The sequence below is a fragment of the Manis javanica genome, chromosome 13 (genome assembly GCF_040802235.1).
Source record: "Manis javanica isolate MJ-LG chromosome 13, MJ_LKY, whole genome shotgun sequence".
In the NCBI taxonomy this organism is placed as follows: domain Eukaryota; kingdom Metazoa; phylum Chordata; class Mammalia; order Pholidota; family Manidae; genus Manis; species Manis javanica.
In genome coordinates this window covers 100,898,789-100,921,325 of record NC_133168.1, presented here as the reverse complement: position 1 = coordinate 100,921,325, position 22,537 = coordinate 100,898,789, and the positions used below count along the sequence as shown (strand labels likewise).

General features: G+C 61.2%; 1 protein-coding gene across 2 annotated transcripts; it reads left to right on the top strand.

Annotated features, from left to right (window-relative positions):
* Positions 1–4,196: 4,196 nt before the first annotated feature.
* Positions 4,197–22,501, top strand: HCN2 (hyperpolarization activated cyclic nucleotide gated potassium and sodium channel 2). Of its 2 annotated transcripts, none has more exons than XM_073220734.1 (8): positions 4,197–4,825; positions 13,063–13,486; positions 13,992–14,153; positions 14,584–14,802; positions 16,142–16,288; positions 18,926–19,166; positions 19,383–19,547; positions 21,156–22,501. In XM_073220734.1, exons 1-8 carry the CDS (start codon positions 4,212–4,214, stop codon positions 21,845–21,847), a joined length of 2,664 nt encoding a protein of 887 aa, XP_073076835.1. In that variant the 5' UTR covers positions 4,197–4,211; the 3' UTR covers positions 21,848–22,501. The 2 variants fall into 2 exon arrangements, with proteins under 2 accessions (XP_073076835.1, XP_073076836.1); XM_073220735.1 differs by lacking the exon at positions 21,156–22,501 and adding an exon at positions 21,005–21,129.
* The last annotated feature ends 36 nt before the right edge of the window (positions 22,502–22,537 follow it).

Sequence of the window (22,537 nt, the reverse complement as noted above, 5' to 3'; positions counted from 1 at the left end):
AGTCTGCGTGTTTCAGTGTTGGCAAACGAGCCCAGCCTGCCAGTGGTACAAAAGCTTAAGACTCGCTTGGCCCACCGGCCCCCAGTGTGAAGCTCGTGACTCTAAGGCAGAAGATGGAGGGACCATAGCCCCTGGACAGTGGGTCCCTCAGACCCAGGGTGCTTCACTGAGGCCACCAGCAGTCAGCCATGAGTCTGATTTCCCTAAGTCCCCGTGAGGGGTGTGAGGCCCTACGTGAGGAGCTCTACCTCATTTAACAGGAACAAGGCGCTCGAGTCCCAGAAAACCCGGGTGTGGTGTTGAGGAATTGCGGGCCTGGTCCTGCCGTCTGGCCGCCAGCAGAGGGCACCACGCACACGTGGAGCAGGACCTGGGCTAGGATCTGACACACACCTGGGCCCCCACCTCCCTGAGGCCAGGTTCCTGAAGCACCTACCACTTAAACTTTTGTCTGGCCTAGAAGATGCCATTGGCCTACTCAGTGGCAATGACAGCACCAGTGGTATCCCTGGAGTGGGGATTCCTCATGGACAAGGTCCTGTGTGAAAGGCCAGCAAAACAGAGAGATGATGAGGCGGTACACCGCTGTTGGCCGGGCCTCCCTACCCCATGTCAGTGTACAGTGGGTGTGTGCTGGTTGGGGTCTGTGCCCCTGCAAAGCAGGGGCTTTACCCATCTTGCTTCCAGTACTGCACCTGCGGGGTCCAGAAGGGAGCCGCGTGGGGCTCAGGGCTTCACCAAGGTGCTGGAGTCCTCGTGCAGGTGAACAGGCAGGAGTGTCTGGCAGGAGGCTCCTTGGGGTGCAGGGGCGTTTCCTGGGTGGTAGGCCAGCAGGTGGGGTGGTAGGTGGCAGGGTGATGGGTGGTGTGGAGAGGTGAGGGGGCTGGCCTTCCCAGGTAGGGACACTGCTGACTTGCATGGCTGCTGCCTGCCAGTCTGGGCACAAAAACAAACCCCCTGGCAGGCATCCCTGCATTTCTCTTTCAGCACAATTTGTCACCCATTCACCCACCCTTTCAGAAAGGATTTAATGAGAGCTGGCAGTCTGCAGCCCTGGGCCTCATGGGTGTGTTCTTGGTGACATCCTGCTGAAGCCTGACTCAGTTTCCCCAGGAGTGGGGTGGAGAAGTCACAGGATTCAATGATCATCTTTGGCAAGGACTCAGTGAGGGGTGGCGGGGTTCGGGCATCAGCATCTCTGTCACAGCCTGCAGGGAAGCAGGGCTGGGCAGCCATCAGATGGAACAAGGGTTTGTTTCTGGAGCTGCCTGGAAATGCCCCCTGCTTCTCTGGGCCAACAGGGCTGCCCATTCTCTCCTTGGGCGCATCACCCTTGGACCAGAGTCCTGTGAGGACAGGGCCTGCGGTGAGGCCTCTGGGAGCCTACCTGCAGCCCCAGAGCACCCCCATTTTGCAGCGGGGGACATCCCACAGCTCCACAGTAGTTGGCAACAAGAGGGACTTGGGGCCTCCCCCAGCAGCAGAGGGCTCAGTGAAGGGCAACTGGCCAGCAGTGGGGGCATCACGTTCTCACCAGGCGGTGCTGGGGTCAGGGTGCTGGAGGCTGCCCTCCTTGTGCGGCCACTCTGCTTAGCAGTCACTGGACACCGGGGCTCTCCACCCTGCACAGTGACACAATGGCCTCTGCACTTGCGTCTCTGAGACCTGGGATGCCTCACCCCACTTTCCTAGGCCAGCAGGGAATGTGGGTTCCTGTCCCACCACAGGGCTGGTCACACGTCTAGAGTTTCTCATCTGTGGTTGATTTTCCAGGCAGGCCTTGGAGCTTGAACTCTGGGGCCCCTCAGTGGTCTCAGGCTGCCAAGGGTCTGGCCTGGTTCTGTCTTCTGGTCTTAAGCTATTTTTCACTCAGAGGGGTCCCCAAACTGTATGGACTTCAGGGTTCTGAACTTCCGACCTGGACTTGCCCCAACAGAATAGGAGACGCAGGGTGGCACATGCTGTGGAGGGTACAGAGGGAGGTGAACACAGACAGGCTCTGGGGGTGGCGCTGGGGGGCCAGGCAGGGCAAAGGCCTGTGGGGCTTGAGCAAGCTGGGGTCCTTGTGCCCACAGGCCAGTGATGGAGAGGGAGTGGGGGGGCAGAGTGGATGGCAGGGAAGGACTGGAGGAGTCGAAACAGGCTGTGTGAGCTGACCTAGGGTTCGTACCTACCGTTCTGTCCCCTGCCATCTCTCTGTCACCACCGTAGCTCTCGTATCCCTTCTCACACAAGCCAGGCACGCAACACCAGCCCTGCACTCCCTCAGGTCCTCCTCAGGCCTCCAAGGTCACCCCTCCCAACTCTGGGTTGGGCAACACTTCCTGCCTTTCAGCGGATGAATCAATGCTGACTGAATGTTAGGTCTGCTCTGTTGAGTGTCTGCTCCCGTCAGCCTTCCCCAGGCAAGGGTTGGCCTGGTAGCTTCCCTTCTGACCCTCAGCCCCTGATCAGGTGCTTAGTATTCACTGGAAGAGTGGATGCCAAGAATACTCCGGTCTGGGGCAGCGGTGACTGAAGAGACAGGAGGCTGCTGGTGGCCTGGCCCAGGTGGAGCCTGGGTGTGGGCGGGAGTCTCAGGACCTGGGACAAGGTCCTGGAGGCTCAGAGGGGGCCGGAACCCCCTGGCTTCAGAGCCCTCCAGCCAAAGGTCTAGGCCTGCCTCATGCAGGGCAGCTGGTCTGCCTCCGCCCCACTCTCAGCCATTGAACCCTGGGGCTCTGGCGGCCTGCCCAGACTGACATCTTCCCAGGGCGAGCATAAAAGATCCCCCTTCAGCTGGAACACACATCTGCCCGGGGCGGGCCGCAGCCTGGCACTACCAACTCTGTGGCCCGCCCACCCTCTCTCTCTCACCACCTTAGGACAGACCGAAGCCCTGCCTGCCCACCCATCTGGCTACAGGTCTGCTCAGGGCACAGTGGAGGTAGCCCCCTGGGAGGACAGACTGCCTGCCTGGTAAGGGCACAGGAATACCCAGGGCCTAGGGCAACCTGGCAGGGGCATAACATGGTCCAGCTCAGCCTACTCATTGTCCGCATGGGACCCTTATTATCATCATGGAGTATCTTCTGTGTGGGACTGCTCACATCTCCACCTTCATGCCTGACATCCTGGTGGGTGTCGGCTGGGGGGTCCTAGGAGGTGGGGGTCCTGCCTCCTCCACTGGGGTGTCCCTCCCACGACTGGTTTTCCAGGCCTCCCCTTCCCTGTCCTCTTTCTCTCCATCACCAGCCTCTCACGACACCTCCCGCACTGGGGACAGAATGCTGGGCCTCTGCCCACATGGCACCTAATACCAGGAATCACCCCAACCAGACTCCAGTCCCAGAAGCAGGGCCTCAAGTGCCTTCCCAGAGTAGACCTGGCCCCCTGCTGGCTGGGACCTGAGCCCAGGGGCAGAGAAATGGGGTGACCCAGTGGGGCTCCCATGTGGACATCCTATGGGAGGGGACAGCGGGCTCTGGCCCCATGTAGCCCCAGGCACATACCCATTTAAAGTCCACTGACGTCACAGGAGGCCGCAACCCCCACTGCACTTAAGGGGACCATTGGTGGGGCTGGGGCACTAGCACCCTTGTGTGGTCCGGCATTCCCTGATTTGGCCTCAATTTCCTCAAATGCAGGAGGTGGGGGAGAGACTCCTGCACTGACCCCACTCTGTGAGTCCTTCGCCCCAGCACAAGTGACAGGGCAAGGGTTCTGGCGGCCTTTAAAAACACCCTTTATTATGGAATTTCTCAGACCTATAGAAAGATCGGCTCCACTTCTCCGAGACCCAGCGTCGTTTACTGCCCTGCTGTGCCCTCTGGACAGACGTGGACCCCAGGCTCGGGGAAGAAGGTCCTCCTCCAAGGTCGCACGCAGAGGCCCCGCCGGGGTTGTCTCGGTGACCTTGGGCGCGTCCTTCCTCCTTGCAAGCCTCAGTTTCCCTTTCTGGGACGTGGCCCAAGCAGGTCTGCAAAATCTCAGGCCATGTGACCTTGGGCTGTCCCGACCCAGCGGCCTCAGTTTCCCCGGCGCGGCACCGGGAGGGACGCACCGGGAGGGGTCCCGGGCATAGGCGGGGCTCCAGCCCCCGCCCCTCCCCCGCGACCGAGGCCCCGCCCCGCGGCTCCGCCCCGGCCCGGCCCCGCCTACCCCCCTCCCTCGGGCTCGGGCCGGCGGCGGCGGCGGCGGCTCCGCTCCGCACTGCCCGGCGCCGCCTCGCCATGGACGCGCGCGGGGGCGGCGGGCGGCCCGGGGAGAGCCTAGGCGCGACCCCCGCGCCGGGGCCGCCGCCGCCGCCGCCGCCGCCCGCGCCTCCCCAGCAGCAGCCGCCGCCGCCCGCGCCCCCCTCGGGCCCCGGGCCCGCGCCCCCCCAGCAGCCTCCCCGGGCCGACGCGGCGCCCCCGGAGGCGGCGGACGAGGGCGGCCCGCGGGCCCGGCTCCGCAGCCGCGACAGCTCTTGCGGCCGCCCGGGCACCCCGGGAGCGGCGAGCACTGCCAAGGGCAGCCCGAATGGCGAGTGCGGGCGCGGCGAGCCGCAGTGCAGCCCCGCGGGGCCGGAGGGCCCGGCGCGCGGGGCCAAGGTATCGTTCTCGTGCCGCGGGGCGGCCGCGGGGCCCGCGCCGGCGGACGAGGCGGGCAGCGAGGAGGCGGGCCCGGCCGGGGAGCCGCGCGGCAGCCAGGCCAGCTTCCTGCAGCGCCAGTTCGGCGCGCTCCTGCAGCCGGGCGTCAACAAGTTCTCGCTGCGGATGTTCGGCAGCCAGAAGGCCGTGGAGCGCGAGCAGGAGCGCGTCAAGTCCGCGGGGGCCTGGATCATCCACCCGTACAGCGACTTCAGGTGCGGACCGCGCGAGGAGCCGGCGGCGGCGCGGGGGGGCACGGCGCGCGGGGTCCGTCCTTGGAGCGCCTCGGCGAAGGCGGGGTGGCGCGCCCCGCGGGTGACCTCAGGGCCCCTCGGTGACCTCGGGCGCGTCCGGGACCCGCCCCGGAATGACCCGGGAGCGCGAGGCTCCGCCCTTGGAGAGGCACCGGCAGGCGCGCGCAAGCTCCCGGCGGGATCCTGGCGCGCCCCCTCCCACGCGCTCTGACGGCCCCCGCCCTGCGGGGTGGGCGCGCGTCACGGGCCGCAGGATCAGGGTCTCAGTGCGGAGGGGCGGAGAGGACGAATAGAGGGGAACGTGGGCGCCGGGGAGGCGGCGGGGCGGAAGGAAGGGAGAAGGGCGGGCGCCCAGAAAGGACGCGCCAGGGAGAGGCTGGTGGAGAAAGGGTTAAGCGGACACGTCCCGCTCCCACGGTCTCCACCTGCGCTCCACGCTGCAGGGAGGTGCGTCCCGGGTCCCTGGGCCTGGGTACTGTGCGTGGAGGGGGTCCTGAGCGTTCTGGGGGCACCCAGGCTGTGGCTTCTCTGAGCCGCATCAGCAAGTCTCTAGGTGGTGTGCCCATGTGTCAGTGGGTGTGTAGATGTTGATGTGGATTAAACCATGATGCGTGGAAAGACTCAGACCCCGTGCAGGGTCACGGCCGCGTATGTTTGCCTTCTCTCTCCTGGGCGGGCGCCGTGTGGCCTGTGAGGCCTGAGTTTGAACAGTACGTGTCACTGCAGGCCGTGTGTGTGATCACAGACATGTGACTGCGGAGGCGGGGGTCCTGGGGGTGTGGGCCGAGTGACCTGGGGGGAAGGCATGTCCCTAAGAGAGCGTCTGCGTGGCGGGTCACTGTGGTATGTGTTTGGGAGAGACGGTGTGTGTGTGCAAGTGCCCGGGGTGGGCGTGCATCGGTGGGCAGTGGGTCGCGATGTGTACGCGGTTTGAGTGAGCTTGAGTGCAGGCAGTTCCAAGCAGGGCCGCCCGGCCACCCAGCCCTGGCCTTCTGGGCACGCGGTTTCAGCACCACGGACAGCTGCCCAGAGACCTCCAGGCACCTCCGCCTGCGCTCAGCGGTCTCCCCTTCCCTGGCCCGAGATCCCCAATCAGGGAGAGGGCGGGCGGTGCTCCACTAGCTTATGGATCCCCAGAGCTAGGAAAGGGGGGCTGTGGGACTTTCCCTTTCCCTGCCCTTCTGCAGCCTCGGGGCCTGACAACTGAGGAAACGGGCCCAGGGGCACACAGGTAGGTCTGGGGTTTCAACTCCTCACCCCTCAGACCTCCCCTGGGAGATGAATGCAGCCCTGACCGGTGGCTTGAGTTTGGGGGGGATACCCAGCGGGCCCAGATGGGGTGCCTCTGGGCGGTCCTGCCCTGCCCTGGGGTTCAGCTCTGTGAAACGGGGATGGACTTGATTTCCAGGGCTCCCAAGCCTACGTGGCCACTCTGCATGGGCAGCTAGTGTCAGCTGGTTGGGAAGGGATAGCAGGGACATGGAGGGTACGGGGTGGTGGCTGCAGAAAGTAGCCATTCCCCCAGGTCCCTTCGGGTATGGCTGCCTGCAGCATCCCCTGGATGATGGGTGACCCAGGGCGGCTCCTCTTGGCTGCAGAAGGGGCATCATATGGCTTGTGGAAGGGGTACTGGGGGGAGGAGCTGGCTTCCCCATCCTTGTGCCTCATTGAGCTCGGGTCCCTGTGATCCAGGCTGGGCAGATAAACTGTGAAATGGAGGGTGAGTAACTGCGGTGGCAGTGGTGGCCTGCATTTGGGACAAGGGGAGCCACAGACAAATTTAAAGATATTGCCAAGCTGGGTGCAGCAGGGCCTCCACAACCGCCTGTGTTTTGGGAAACTGTGCCCCTTCTAAACCTTCCTGATTCCATATGGGGACAGACCACAGGCATGTGGCGAGAGCCCTGCGTCTTGACCCTTCACTGATCCAGTCCTCGTGTCAGTGAGGTGGGCGGCCAGCTGTCCACGTTCAAGGCAGTTGCCCAAAGCCACAGGCAGGGGCAGATTGGGGGTTCACACCTGGGCAGGCTGGCCCCCGAGGCCACGCTCTTGACCGCTGGGCACTCTGGCCACATCCTGTCCAGGCTAAGAAGAAACGGCAGGAAAAAGGCATCCTGGGATTGTTGGAGATACTGGGGCACCTGGGTGTGGGTCATGGGTCGTCTCTCTGTTTACATGTGTGTAGTGTCTAAAAACCATTTCTGGGGGAGTGAGGGGGCGTCCACTTGTCCACATGTGCCTAGCGCCCCAGTGGGTCACGTACCATCCCCACTGGCATCCACACACCTTACGTGATGTCAAAGCGCAGGGACTCCCGCCAGCTCCAGGTCCCCATCCAGTGGTGTCCGTCCTCCACTGAGCTACCACTCTGTTGCTTGCCAGTGGAGACTGTCATGTGAAAATTGGCCTGGCACCTGTCTGGCACCAGAAATGCTACCATTAATGTTGGGTGGACTGGAACCACCCTGGCTGTGCCTCCATGCTTATGTGGCTGGTGGAGCCTCCAGGGAGGAAGGGCATTTGCAAGGCCTCGGGGAAGAAGGGAAGGGTCTTGACAAGTGGAAATGGGTGCAGGAAGGTGTCCTAGGCAGAGGCCAGGGGGCAGGAGCTGCCTGTGACTGGCCTTCGGTTCTCCCTGGGTCTCCCTGCCTCAGTTTCCCCAAGCACAGGAGGTGGTGGCACTCGGGAAAGCAGGATGTCTAACGTTCACAGCCTCTCTTGGGCCTCAACTCTCACACCCTTTCTCCTCCCTTCCTGCTAAGCGACCCACTTCGTACGGGCTGGCCCCACAGACGCCCTCGCCCAGTTCTGACCCTTCAACTCCCAGCTCCCACACGGCTTCCCCAGAGGCTTCCCCTGCCCCCTGCGCCTGGCATGTGCACCCCACTGTTCATCTCCTTTGTGTCTGGGTTGCCTGCACCCTTGGAAGTGGCCTGCTCCCCTTGGTACTGCTTACCTACCTCTCAGCCCCCTGCCATAGTCCCCAACACACCCTGGAGTCTGGCACACAGTGGGTGCCAGCAGAGGCTGGTGATGGTGACCTCCATTTCCTGTGCAGTGTTGGGCCAGCCCAACCGCTTCTGAGGTGGTTTCTTCATGTGTAAAGTGGGCCTGGGGGTGACAGTAATGCCAGTATCCAGCGTGCAGAAGCCCTGAGAGATGTCCCCAGGCCTCCACGGAGTGAGGTGCCAGTTCAAGGGACAGAGAGAAGGATTGATCTCCTTATTTACACCTTGAGTTCTGTGCCAAGTCTGAACAAGTTCCTGAGGTCACCCCCACACTGAGTGCCAGGGGCCCTGGCAGGTCTTCTGCCCCCCTTCCTAAATATTTAAAAATAAATACAGTTAATTCCTGTTCTCTTTGCCTGGAAAACCACCAATTCTGTAGACCAAATGGGCCCCAACATGGAAAAACCTGAGATCTGTGAAGGAGGGTATGTGTGGAGGTGGTGGGCATGGGGGCCCCGGGAAGGGGTGGCCCATGTGGAGCCCAGCTGGGACTGCTGTCCCCTGATCGGGCTTTTCCCATCCCTTCCCACCACCTCCAACTGGATGGCTGCCAGTTGGGTGACAGAGGTGGCCATGGTGGGTCTGGGAGGCTTGGCCTGGGGGGCAGAGTTCTCAGTGCCCTAGAGAGAGATGAGGTGCCTTTCATCCTGTTCCTAAGTCTGGAAGTGCCTCTGAGGTCTGACTTGAATCTCTCTTGTTGCTGATCTTCAGTTCAGTTCCCACATAGTCTCCCACTGGGAGTAGGTGCCTTCCTGGCCCTCCGAGGAGTTTTGACAAGCCAGGACCAGTGGATGCTGACCTGCATCTCTGTCACATCTTCAGGGACCCCAGGGGACCAGGTGGAGGAGGGACTGGCTTGAAGAAACTCAGGACTGAAGGCCCCTGTCCCCCGACCCCAGATGGTTAAGACACAGCAGGAGATCAGGATGGGGTGGGGGAGCTCTCTGCAGATCCCTGCATTAGCTCATGGGCCTGAGGCGCAGGGGCGAGGGTTTCCTTGCTCTGGACCCATCACAAAGGCACCGGAGCAGGGGGCAGTGGACGATCCCATTTCCCAGGTGGAAGGATTGAGGCCCAGGGCCCACCTGGCTAGGAGGAAGCTACACGGGCCATGTGAAGGAGTTGGGGTGGTGTGGCTGAGGCCCACCTCTTCCCTCCAGGGCCTTCCTGCCAGAATTTGGAAATTCTCATGTCTGAGTCTTTGCTTTAAAGACTTCACACCACCAGGATGCCTCGGGGGACCCTTCCTCAGCCACCCACTTGCTCAGGCCTGACCCTGACTCAGTTTCCCCCTTCAGGAAAGCCACCATCTGACCAGCACAGGCCACCCCATCTCCCACCCAGATGTCTCCCTCTGCCCCCTTCCTGGCCTCCAGCTGCCAGTAGGGACTCTCAACATACGCATCTGCCCATCTTTCTCGCTCACACCCCCTACCCTACCACAACCAGCCCTGTAGAACTTGGTTGCCCCCCAACCCCACTCCCTCTGCCCCAGCCCCGGGCTGCCCAGCTGGCCTTGGAGGGGGCCACAGGGCTTCTGGTCTTGCTGCTCCCTCTGCCTGGGAGCCCCCTGTGCTCTGCCCAGCAGCTTCTTCTCCATGCACTGCCCGAATGTCCCCTCTTCCAAGAAGCACGCCCTGCCCACTCTGGCTAAAGTGGCCCCTCTGAAGCATCCTATTACTTTATCTCTGGGAAATGCCTGACATCCCCATCCAGGCTGGAGACCCTGAAGAAGGGCCGGGTCTAGTCACCACATGTCCCTTGGGCCCAGCATACAATCGGCACCACCATCTGCCCTGTCTCGGGATCACCCAGGGATCCAGCTGTCTCCCCCTCCGGCATCTCTTTCTTAATCCCTGACACCTACCTATGATGTGTAACTCCACATCAGAGGGCTCAGACTCCTAATCCTCCGTCCCTGCTGGCACTTAATCACCCATCGCCAGCCCCTAATGCCCTCGGATTTGCCCAGTCCATAATTCCCGGACTGCTTGATCCGGGTTCTCAGATCCTGCGGAGAGGGAGTTGGCTGCCTTTGCTCACCACATCCCTAACCAGTGGCTGTGGGGCTCCCAGAACTCCCCTGCCCCCGGGGTGGCAGGCAAAGACCCCCACCATGAACTGGTTCGGTCTTGTTCCACTCCTTCCTGGCACAATGGGGATGCTCATCAGCTTCAGGGACTTGGAAGGGAGGGTCCCGGAGCTCCAGTCCGGACGTCTGCTGCCTGGATTCTCTCACTATACCCTTGTGGGGCCCAGGTTTCTCTGCCTGAGCCTGGAATGGCCGGGCAGCTGCTGGCACCGGAACTGACCTCACGGTGGGGACGGTGCTGGGACACGTGGGTATGTGGGTGAGCCTGGGAGAGGGTTCCAGGCTGCCCCATCTGTGGGGCTTGGAGCTGAGAGCCCCCAGGCCTGGGGGTGTGGGCTGTTGCCGCTGAGCCCTCCATTCCCTGGGAGACCCCAGCCTCACTGTGCATCTTCCAGGGCTGAGTTTCTCCCTCTGCAAACAAGGCATGGAGCAGTGCATGCAGCCGCCCTCCTGGGATCTGGGTGTTTCCACAGGAGCGGGGGCCCCATTGGGCCAGTTATTTGTTTGGGAAAATTTTTAAATGCAGGATTTAATTATGGCCATCAGAGGCCCTGGGTAGCTGAGGGTGACTGTGTGCCTGGCCCACCAGCTGCCTGATGTCCCCTGGCCCCTGGTTCTCAGCGGTCCTCGTGGTTGCGGGGCTCCTGATGTGGGAAGGTCTGCTGGGATTGGGCAGATGAGGCTCTGTGGCTCAGAGAAGGACGGTAATTAGCTTGCGAGATGGGGGGTAGGGGCCTCAGTTTCCCCTTTGTAGGTATGTGGTGGTCCCTTGTCCTCTTCCTGCTGCCCTGCAGGGGGAACAGGCTGGCTGGAGAGGATGAGGGAGGGTTCAAGGCCCTGGCCTATTTCAGGGCATCTGAGTTGGAGCCGGTGGGATGCCCTGGGGATGGTGCCGGGCCATCCTGCCCATCAGTGCCTCTCCAGCCCCCTGCCCTCTGACCCCTCATAAGCCCAGGGGATGCCACCCAGTCTAGGAAGGCTGCGGGCTACACCACGTGCTGGGGCTGGAGACAGGAGCTCCCAGACAATATGGGCAGCAGACAGAGGGGGGTCCAGCAGTGGCAGGCCTGCACCTCAGCTTTGCCTCACTCCCTGGTTTGTTGGGAGAGGCACCCCCCCCCCACCCCAGGAATAAAGGAGAGGATGTCTGAGAAGGGTCACCTGTGAAGGATGCCCTTGTGCCCTGTGGCCATTTAGAGTGTTTCTAGGCCCCCCTGGCAGTTTCTAGCCCCCAGCTTTCTTAGGGACTCTCCTCTTTTCTCCCAGTGTGTGTGCCCTGAAGGCAGGGACAGGTCTCAGTCTGGACAGGGTGCCAGTGGGAGCTCTACAGTGGGTGCCCTGGGGTTGGGGATGGGGAACAGGCAGGGGGCCCGTCTAGATTCAGGCAAAGGGAGGCCTTGAATGTCAAGCATTCATAGCCCTCAACACCCACTCCCAGGCCATGTGTGTCTTTTCAGCTCTCTCCAGGTCTTATCCCCAGGGGGGGCCTTGTGCGTGGGGCCCTCAAGGTCCAGGGTCCTCCCCACCGTGGCTGGGGTCCCCAGGTCCACTCAGAAAGATGCATCATGCATGGGCAGGACAGAGCTGGGCAGGGGTTCAAAGGCTGCCTCCAGGATGGACAGGAGTAGAGACCAAGTCCCCAGGGGCTGGAGGACTTGCCCAAGGCCACGCCTGCCAGTGGCTGCTGCCACCAGGGTGTTACATGTTGGGTCCCTTCCAGCCTTTGGCTCTCACCAAGCTGCTGTGAACATCGTGCTACAAATTGCTTTTTAATTTTTTTCTCTTGGGCTTGGACAAATTCCTCGGGATCCATTCCCTGAAGTGGAAGCCTGGATCACCCAGCAGGCGGGGTGTTAACAGCACTTCCCTCCCTTGTCCAGAAAGGAGCCAATTTACAGCAGTTTCTGAAATAGGGAGTTCACGGCGGCCGAGCCGGTGCTGGGGCTTTTGCTGCTCGTTTATTTGGTGTTGTTTTGGGTTTGTGTCACGGCACCACTGTGGACGTCCACACACGCAGTATCTATCTGAGTCCGAGTCCCTGATTTCGATTCCCGTGGGTATGCCCAGGAGTGGAATCACCCGGTCAGATGGAAACTCTCTTTAACTTTTTGAGGAACTGACTGGCAGTTTTCCCTTGGAATGGTTTTGATTTGAATTTTCTCGATTGCCGCGGGCCGGGCATTGGTCCATGTGGCCTCTTGCTACATCCATCCATCCATCCCCATGCCTAGCCTCTTTATTCAGGACACTGTGCAGGCCATCAGCGGGCATTCCTTGAATGGGCAGCCTTGCTGTGAGCGCTTCCCGGGTGGAACTCAGGAATTGATCTCAGGGATTTGAATCTGTCCTGGGTGCATTTGGAAGTGGAGGCAGCCGGTGGTCACTTTTCAGGAGTGTTTATCACAGTAAATGCCCAGTCCTGTTGCTCAGGCTTCTTCCACCATCTACAAGGAGGCCTTGGCCGTTTCTCCGTTGCTGGCTGATGCCGTGTCCTCTCCCTCTCTCCAGCCCCCAAAAGTGCTACCTGAAATGTCAGTACAGCCAGTGCCCCAGGTGGACGCCTACTGCTCAGATCTGCATGGGGACCCTGCCCCCTGCACGTCAAGCTGCCCCTGACCAGCTCCCAGCCTGCACTCTCCTGCCTGGGGTCCCCCACCATGCCTGCCACCCAGCATGCCCAATGCTCCTGGCTCCAGACCCCCACTCCCCACCACCCCAGCTCCTCTCTCCTTTCTCATCTGTAATTGTTTTTGGATGTCAATCCTGTGCCAGCCACATTGGACCTTTTTGGCCATGGGAAACAATCAGTCTTTGAGCATCCTCTTGAGCTCTCCTTCAAGGAGGGAAGGTCAGAGCTGGACCAGCAGGAGGGTCGCAGGCCGGTGGAGGCCGGCCGCCGTGAGGCCCTGTCTGGAGGGTGGGCTTCTGGAGGCAGGGTCCACACTATCCACAATCTGGGGCCTAAGTGCTGGCTTTGCCAGAGGAGGGGAGACCTGAGCTGGGGCTGGAAGACACACGTGCGTAGTGTGGAAGGCATGCCTGGCAGAGGGCTTGGCATGGGCAAAGGCCAGAGGCATGATGCCACGCCTCACCCCCAGGTTCTACTGGGACTTCACCATGCTGCTTTTCATGGTGGGAAACCTCATCATCATACCCGTGGGCATCACCTTCTTCAAGGATGAGACCACAGCCCCGTGGATTGTGTTCAACGTGGTCTCGGACACGTTCTTCCTCATGGACCTTGTGCTGAACTTCCGCACGGGCATCGTCATCGAGGACAACACGGAGATCATCCTGGACCCCGAGAAGATCAAGAAGAAGTACCTGCGCACGTGGTTTGTGGTGGACTTTGTGTCCTCCATCCCCGTGGACTACATCTTCCTCATCGTAGAGAAGGGCATCGACTCCGAGGTGTACAAGACTGCGCGCGCGCTGCGCATCGTGCGCTTCACCAAGATCCTCAGCCTGCTGCGCCTGCTGCGCCTGTCGCGGCTCATCCGCTACATCCATCAGTGGGAGGAGGTGAGCGCGCGCGGCGCGCAGGGCCCCCGTGTGCGGGCAGTGCTGGGAAGCTCCGGCCGGGGCTTCCAGGCTTCCAGGGCCGCGGCCACAGCACTGGAGCGGGGCCAGGGGTTGCACGGGGCGGGTCGCAGGGTCCCCCACGCGGAGGGGCCCCATGGAGAGCGCAGCGCGGCCCTTGGCACGTCATTCTGCCCTGTAAGAGGACGCATCCACAGCCACCGGCGATGGGGAAGCCGAGGCCGAGGGAAGATGAATCACGGCCCTGCCCTCCACGTCGGGGCCGCTTCTGCGCCCAGGATGACCCAGCTCTGGCCGCGCGGCGGGCTCAGAGGGGGGAAGCGGTGGGGGCAGGGGCTGGTGGGGGAGGGTCCGCGTGCTCCCGTCCGGGCTCTTCGTGAACCCGAAGGCGGCGGGGCCTCCGGGCGTTGGGGGGGCCGCTCGTGTCCGGGTGCCGCCTGAGGGCTTCCTCCCGGTGGTCGGCTGGACCCTCAGGCCCCGCCCCCAGATCTTCCACATGACCTACGACCTGGCGAGCGCGGTCATGCGCATCTGCAACCTCATCAGCATGATGCTCCTCCTGTGCCACTGGGACGGCTGCCTGCAGTTCCTGGTGCCCATGCTGCAGGACTTCCCGCGCAACTGCTGGGTCTCCATCAACGGCATGGTGGTGAGCGCCCTTCCTGCCCCACAGGCTGGTCAGGCCCCGCGCCTGGAAGCCTGCCCAGCACCCTGCGGCCCAGACCCCGGACCATCGGGAGACAGTCCCTGGGTCATTGAGGGGGACCACGACAGCTTTGTCACCTGGAGAGAACATCATGTACTTGCTGTTCCCTTCCAATCGATTCCACTTCTGATTTACGGAAATGTATTTGAAAGACAAGGCTGCGGGGTAATCCTCAGATGGGAGAGTGGGATCGTGGGCTGTAGGAAATGAAGATCAGGGGACCCCCAAGCGCACACTGCCTCCTGGCTGAAATCTGGTGCGGGACATGTGCCCGGCCCTTCAGGGAGCGTGGGGAGGACGGGTGGGTGGGCACTTAAGGGAAGGGCTCCTGGGGCCCAGAGCGCCCACCCACCCACCCCCCGTGGCCCTGCAGAACCACTCCTGGAGCGAGCTGTACTCCTTCGCGCTCTTCAAGGCCATGAGCCACATGCTGTGCATCGGGTACGGGCGCCAGGCGCCCGAGAGCATGACAGACATCTGGCTGACGATGCTGAGCATGATAGTGGGCGCCACCTGCTACGCCATGTTCATCGGCCACGCCACTGCTCTCATCCAGTCGCTGGACTCCTCGCGGCGCCAGTACCAGGAGAAGGTCTGAGGGGGAGGCACACTGCAGAGGTCTGGGGGCCACCTGACCAGCCCCGTCCCCCAGTTCCATGTGGCACGCTAAGGATGGTGGCCAGAAGGGAGTGGGGGGGGGCGTAGGGACCCTGGAGGGGCCGTGGCTGAGATGAGGGGTGGACTCCCCTCAGTCAGAAGGAGCAGCCCGAAGAAAGATGGTGAGAAAGCTCAGGGCCCTTGCAGAGTGGGGGAGCCTGGAGAGAGAGGCCCACGGCAAGAGGGGTTGAGAGGGGCACAAGCCAAGGGGTGATGACAAGGAGGGTCTGCACAGGGCAGCGCCAGGGCACAGGGAGCCAGGGAACTCTCTGGGGGCTGGAGCATGGGGGAGCCTCTCTGGGAGGCAGGGTCACAGCTGGAGTCTCTGGAAGGAGAGGGGCTGGGGCAGGGGAGGCTGCCAGAGAGTCTGAGAGGCCTGGGGGTCCCATGGGGGAGGCCTCTGGGGCAGCAAGTCTGCTGCTGGGACCCAGGAGCCTCCACAGGGCCAGTCCTGGGACCAGGGGACCTGGGGGTTGGGAAGGACCAAGGAGGAGGGGGCGTTGGCCTCACATGCTGGCCCTTTCTGGTCGGCTTTGCTCTCTCTGTTCTGTGCCTCAGCTTCCCCCACGCTGAAGGGCAGGGTACACATGGTCCTCCCTGACGCTGCCCCATCCATCCTGCAGCGCTATCCAGTGGCTGGGCAGCTGTGAGCCACCCCCAGCAGTGCCAGCCGGGTCAGCTGGGCTGGGTGCCAGGTGTCCTGGCTGCCCGGAAGCTTCGGGCTGTACACCCAAACATGAGCTGGTGCCACCACCCGCCCGCCGTCACGGGTTCCGCTGAGCTCAGGGCAGCTGGACCCTGGTGGAGTCGGGGCGGAAATGGGCCTGGAGCAACCCTGGGGGGGTGCCATACTGGGGACAGCAGGGCCTGGCACCCCCGCCTGGTGCCACACCCCCTGCCCTGCCTAGGAGGGGTGAGCAAGTGATTTCTAGAAAGAGCATGGGGGATGGAAGCCAGGCCACCAGCAGTTGGGAGTCTCTGGGACAATGGTTCAGCATCTTGAAGACCTAGGGGTCCTGTCCAGCCTCCTGTAAGGGCCTGGGATCCTGCCATCCACCTCTATCTTGGGTGGGGTTGCCAGATAAATCTTGGACACAGGAACGATTTCCTTTAATATAAGCATGTCTTGGAGATGACATTGCAGAGAACCCACTTACCTTAAGCATGTGGATCTGAAATTCATATTTAGGGGGTGCCCTGTGTTTGCTGGTCCTGCACCTGCAGCTGGTGGGGGTGGACCTGGGGCACGGCGCTGACCTACTGTCCCCTTACAGTACAAGCAGGTGGAGCAGTACATGTCCTTCCACAAGCTCCCGGCCGACTTCCGGCAGAAGATCCACGACTACTACGAGCACCGCTACCAGGGCAAGATGTTCGACGAGGACAGCATCCTGGGCGAGCTCAGCGGGCCCCTGCGGGAGGTGAGGCGGGTGCTGCGGGCCGGGCTGGCCTCTGGGGGGGTGTCCCAGGGCAGGAGTGGTTGGCCCGGCTGCAGCGTGAAGGGCTTAGACTAGCCGTGCACAGGGTCCAGCCCCCCACCCAGAAGTCCTGCCGGGAGCCTCCATCTCCTGCTCCCCTGATGTCTCAACACCCCTGAGTGCCCCCCCCCCCCTGCTTGATTCCACTCACCCACTGGGGGGACTGTGCCAGACAAAGCAGAGAGACTGAGGAGAGGCAGGCGAGCCCAGGGCGGGCCGCCCGGTGTTCACTAAGCGCTGACCAACCACGAGTCTGTCCCAGTCCTGACCCACAGCCTGTGTGGTGTTGGGTCAGATTCCTGAGGCTGCCGTGATGAATTCCCACCAGCCAGGTGGCTTGAAACCACAGTAATTTATTCTTTTACAGTTCTGGGAGCCAGAACTCCGAGGTCAAGGTGGGGCCGGGCTGTGCTTATGCTGTGCTCCCCGCCAGGCTCCGGGGGAGGGCCCTGCCTGCCTCTCCAGCTTCTGGTGATACCAGCGTCCTTAGTGTCCCTTGGGGGGACATCACTGAGCTATCTCTGTCTTCCTGTGCCTCCCCCTATACATCTGTGTCCGCGCTTATAGGGCACTTGCCATTGGATCGGGGCCACCCTACTCTGGGTGACCAAGTCTTAAAAGACCCTATTTCCTAATCAGGTCCCGTTCAGAGGTACCAGGGGTCAAGGCTTCAACATAAGTTTTTGGGGACACAGTTCAACCCACAGCACCTACCAGGCAGTTACCGAGCTGAGCCCTGGCTTTGTGCCCTGCTCTGTGCCCGCAGGGAGGTGCGGGAGTGGGAAGCTCTGGGAAGAGGCGGCGAGGCGGGTGTGAGCCTGCAGTGTCCAGACATGGCGGGGCCAGGGCAGAGGCCCCCAGGAGGGAAGGGCCCTCAGGGTGGGGAGGACGGCCGGGAGAGGTTAAGTGCTGTGGCTATCCTCACTGACAACACTTAATTGTATTTGATAATTACTTTCATTCCTGTACAGAGGTACACCTCATAGACCAGAAACATAAAATCCAGGTGCTTTTAGTATATTCAGAGCTGTGCTGATAGCACTAGTGGCTGATCCCATGCACTGCCATCCCAAAGTGACACCAGCTCCCACTGGCCTTCACTCCCCTGCCCCAGCGCCTGGCAACCTGTGCTTGATAATTACTTAAATGTTTACACATCTCCGAAGTCTGGTTTACACGTGTGTTCAAAGAATTTCCGGCTTCCATCCTGTCCTCTATCCGGTCCCTCCTGCCATAACCTCCATTTTTTTTTTTAATATAAAACAAATGCAGCCCATCTCGCTCCGCTCCCTGCACTGGATCCTTCCTGCAGCACCAGCCAGCTTGCTGTATGCAGCAGGTGCACAATACATGATCACGGTTTGCCCAGGTTATAGTGGAGTTCACCCGTGCTTTCTTCCATCCCTGAGTGCCTTGGGGTTCATCCTGGAATATGGAGTAAATAAGGGACTCGGGTTCATCTTCAGCCGTATGGTGGAAATGTCCGGCTTTGCCCCATGACAGGGGGCAGGGGCGCCTCTACTTTAAGCCAAAGTTCCATTGTGCTTGGGTCTATTTTTGGATTTCTCTCCCCCACTGGCCTGTCTGTTGTGTGTGCCAAAACCACACTGTCTGAATCACAGGCTTTACAAAGTGTTTGAATAGCTGGGAGGGCTAGTCCCGTGCCCCTGCATTTCTTTTTCATTTGCTCATTCCTTCTAAAAGAACTTGTCTAGCTCCAGTTAGTAGAGAGCAGACCTGACGGCAGTTTCACTGGGATCGTGTTCGATGTAAAAGTGGACAAGGAGGACGGACATCCTTCACCTTCGTGATGGTGAGGAGTTCGAAGAACACAGTGTGTTCATGTCTCCTTTTCTGCCTTTCAGGAGTGATTTCAAGTTTTCTTCAGATAAGTTTGGACACTTTTGTTGTGTTCATGCCATGCCATCTTCCTTTGCTCTTTATGCTGGTGTAAATGGAGTCTTCTCTGTTATAGCTTCTTCCAAGTGTCTTTTGTTTATATATACAAAAGCCATTGGTTTTCTTAAGGTAAGCTTTCCTTTCCTTTGAAAAGAATCATAGAGAAAAGTGCCCGCCTCGTAAGGATACCCATGCTTCATGGGTATTCCATAAGGTGACATCATCATGTAACCACCGCCACATCAAATGTGGAATATCCCCATTTCCCAGAAGTTTCTTTGCCAAGGGTAACCGTCACCCCCAACTTCTGCCAACATTGGTTCATTGTAAGGTTCTCGATTTTTGATTTGTTGATTTTTTTATCACTTGCTATTTTTACTGACTTCCCTTTTGTTATAGCTTTCCATTGATTCTCTTGGAGTTTTCTTGTCTAATTGCATTGGCCAGTATTGCCAATACAGAGTTAAATAGTAGGGAATCCGTGCACATCTTTTCTTCTCCTGTCTTTGGTGGCACAACCTTCTGTGTTTGCATATGAAATAAGATGCTGATTCTCAGATTTAGTGTTAAACTCCTTTCACAGATGAAGAAACCTAGGGCCTGTGAGGAGAAATGGTCCCAAAGGTAGGGCAGAGTGGAAGACCTGTACCCTGAGGTCACTCCTGCCTCCCGCCCCTACAGGAGATTGTGAACTTCAACTGCCGGAAGCTGGTGGCCTCAATGCCGTTGTTTGCCAATGCAGACCCCAACTTTGTCACAGCCATGCTGACCAAACTCAAATTTGAGGTCTTCCAGCCGGGTGACTACATCATCCGTGAGGGCACCATTGGCAAGAAGATGTATTTCATCCAGCACGGTGTGGTCAGCGTGCTCACCAAGGGCAACAAGGAGATGAAGCTGTCTGATGGCTCCTATTTTGGGGGTGAGTGCCTGAGGGCCCTGGGGTCTGGCAACAGGGCTGGACCCTTCCCGGGTTTGGAAGGGAGGGTGGGGAGCCTGTGGGGGCGCTGGTGTGGGCCTGTCCTACTAGTGGAGGCGCAAAGGCCAGATTGTGCTCATGGCCAATGGGAGGACCCCAGGGTGGATGGTGGTGTGGCTGCATGTCACAGCAGCTGAGGTCACCTGCCTGGCTGCACAGAGATCTGCCTGCTGACACGGGGTCGGCGCACGGCAAGCGTGCGGGCTGATACCTACTGCCGCCTCTACTCACTGAGCGTGGACAACTTCAACGAGGTGCTTGAGGAGTACCCCATGATGCGGCGGGCCTTTGAGACCGTCGCCATCGACCGCCTGGACCGCATCGGTGAGGGGGCCTGGCTGCTGGTTGTGGGGGCCTTCAGGCTGAAATGGGAGGTGGTCCGGCCCAGCTGATCTCCTAGGCCCTTTCCGGTCCCTAGACCTTTTTCTCTTGGCCAAACACAGCCCTGGTTCTCCAAGGAAGAGACAGTGCAGTGCGGGGGGTGGGGTACAGTTATGCAGAAGAACTGCTCACTAGGCAAATAATTGACAGCTACTGTGTGCCAACGAGGTGTAGGTGGTGGATCACGAGGCTGGCCCAGGGGCCATCCTCAGAAGACTGATGTCAAGAGGGCAGGATGGGGGAGTGGTGAGGCTTCCAAAGGGTGCTGAGTGGAGACCAAGATGAATAGGTGTTGCTAGGTAGAAAGGGAGAGGGCATGCTCTAGGAATGGACACAGCATATGCAAAGGCCCTGAGGTGGGAGATGCCTGGAGTCTTGGGAACCAGGTAAGCTGGGAGGAAGGGGCTGGGGAGGCAGGCAGGGCCCAGGCACATGGGATCTATTGGGCTGTGGGGAGAGGAACCCAGACAGTAAATCAGGGGCAATAGGAGCTGTGGAGGATTCTAGGCAGAGGAGGATCTGATCAGATTCCCATTCTGCAAGGGTGAGTGTTGTTCAGGAGTTGGGGGTGGTGGCCTGGCCTGGAGGTTTTGGGTGTAGGGGAAGGCAGGGGACTCTCAATTGACGTGAAGCTTTAAGGACTAGCTGACAACTAGATGTAGGAGTCAGGGAGACGGTGACCCTTGGTGCTTTGTGGGAATAAGGACAGTAGCTGGAAAAGCAGGGTGGGTTGGGTGGAGAAGTGTTAGAGGGAAGACTTACAGAAAGTTCATGTACAATAAGCATTCAACAACTTGCTGTATACAGTAGGGGCTCAACATATTTGTGAGTGGCATGCCTGCCGTATATGGGACTGGCACTCATCACTGGCTCCATATAAGGCAGGTGTTCTGGGCGTGTTCCTGTACATTGCAGGTGCCCAATACGGAATTACTGCACAAGAGGTTGCTACGCATGCCTGCCATAGTCTCACACTTGCTTTATGTATACAACGGGTGCACAATGCATACTGTATAAAGGAAGTGCTCTGTGCATGCTGACAGTATAGGTGTCTCATACCTGCTGGCTGTATACAGTAGCAGGTCATGCATGCTTGCTGTATACAGTAGGTGCTTGATTTCTGCTTGCTGTAAACAGACATTTGACACCCATTTGCTGTATGCAGAGGCACCCCACCTGTGCTGGCGGTGTAGAGTAGGTCCCATCGGTAGTCGCCTACTACATGCACATGGTGCTCCATGCATGCTTATCTATGGCAGGTATCTGATACCTGCTTACTGTACACAGTACAGAACTCGGTGCTGCCGTGGCTCTGCAGGTGTTCAGTGTGAACCGGGTGTACAGAGCAAGTGCAGATCCCTGCGTGCTTGCTGCTTATAGTGCGTGCTTCCTGTACACAGCAGGTGCTTGATACCGCTTCATGTATACAGCAGACACACCTGCTGGCTGCATGTAGGAAGCGCTCCCACGCGCTCGCTGTGCACTGCAGCACACAGACCCGCCGCGGTAGGCAGCAGGCGCCCGCAGCGCTGACGCCCCGCCCGCCCGCAGGCAAGAAGAACTCCATCCTCCTGCACAAGGTGCAGCATGACCTCAACTCGGGCGTGTTCAACAACCAGGAGAACGCCATCATCCAGGAGATCGTCAAGTACGACCGCCAGATGGCACAGCAGGCCGAGCTGGGCCACCGTGCAGGCCTCTTCGCACAGCCCCAGCCGCCGCAGGTCACCTCGGCCATCGCCACCCTCCAGCAGGCCGTGGCCATGAGCTTCTGCCCGCAAGTGGCGCGTCCACTCGTGGGGCCGCTGGCGCTCGGCTCTCCCCGCCTCGTGCGCCGCCCAGCCCCGGGGCCCGCGCCCGCCGCCGCCTCGCCCGGGCCCGCGCCCGTCGCCAGTCCCCAGGGGGCGCCCGCCAGCCCCCGGGCGCCGCGGACCTCGCCCTACGGCTGCGCGCCCAGCTCCCCCGCCGCCCCGCGCGCCGGGCCCGCGCTGCCCGCGCGCCGCCTGAGCCGTGCGTCGCGGCCACTGTCCGCCTCACAGCCCTCGCTGCCGCACGGCGCACCCGGGCCTGGCCCTGGGGCCTCCCCGCGCGCGGCCAGCAGCTCCACGCCGCGCCTGGGACCCGGGCCCGCCACCCGAGCTGCCGCACCCAGCCCGGACCGCAGGGACTCGGCCTCGCCCGGCGCCGCCGGCGCCCTGGACCCACTGGACTCCGCACGCTCGCGCCTCTCTTCCAACTTGTGACCCTCGCCGCGCCGCCCCGCGGGCCCGGGCGGGCCCGGGGCGGGCCGTCATCCAGACCAAAGCCATGCCACTGCGCGCTGCCCCGGCCGCCCAGCCCAGAAGCCATAGAGGAGACGTAGGTAGTAGTAGCCAGACAGGCGGGCCCGGGCGGGGGGGGGGGCAGCCGCCCCCGCCGAGCCTCCGTCGCCCTGCGCCCATCCACATCGCCCCCCCGTCCCCAGTGGCGGCCCCGTGTGCACGCGTGCGAGGAGCTCCCTTCACCTCGGTGCCTCAGTTCCCCAACTGTGAACCGGGGACGGGCCGGCCCTGGCCGGGAGAGGGGGCTGTGGAGCCCCGCCGCCCGCCCGAAGGTTGTTTTAAGTGCAATACTTGGCTGCCGGCCCCCCGCTGCCCCCGTCACGCTCACGCAATAACCTGCCGGCCCCCTGTTCGCGTGCGTCCCGCGGTGACCCCGTGGAGCGGGCACACCCAGCTCCCTCGGGCATCCGGCAGTGGGGGTGGCAATCCTGGCCGCGCCGGGCGTGGGGGCGAGGCCAGGGGCCCCGCCGTCGTGAATGTACTGATGAGCTGAGGCCGCAGTGCCCCTCCGTGACCCCCACGCCTCCTAATCTCCACACCCCCATTCCGCGCAATAAACGACAGCATTGGCGCCCAGCCTGCCCGCGTCTGATTGCTTGGTGCCCGGCTGTT

Bases quoted from the DNA above. Each gene is read 5' to 3' on its own strand.
- HCN2 (XM_073220734.1), top strand. From the start codon at position 4,212: ATGGACGCGCGCGGGGGCGGCGGGCGGCCCGGGGAGAGCCTAGGCGCG. The intron at 4,826-13,062 runs GTGCGGACCGCG...CCTCACCCCCAG, and splicing joins CACCCGTACAGCGACTTCAG to GTTCTACTGGGACTTCACCA. The intron at 16,289-18,925 runs GTGAGGCGGGTG...CCGCCCCTACAG, and splicing joins TCAGCGGGCCCCTGCGGGAG to GAGATTGTGAACTTCAACTG.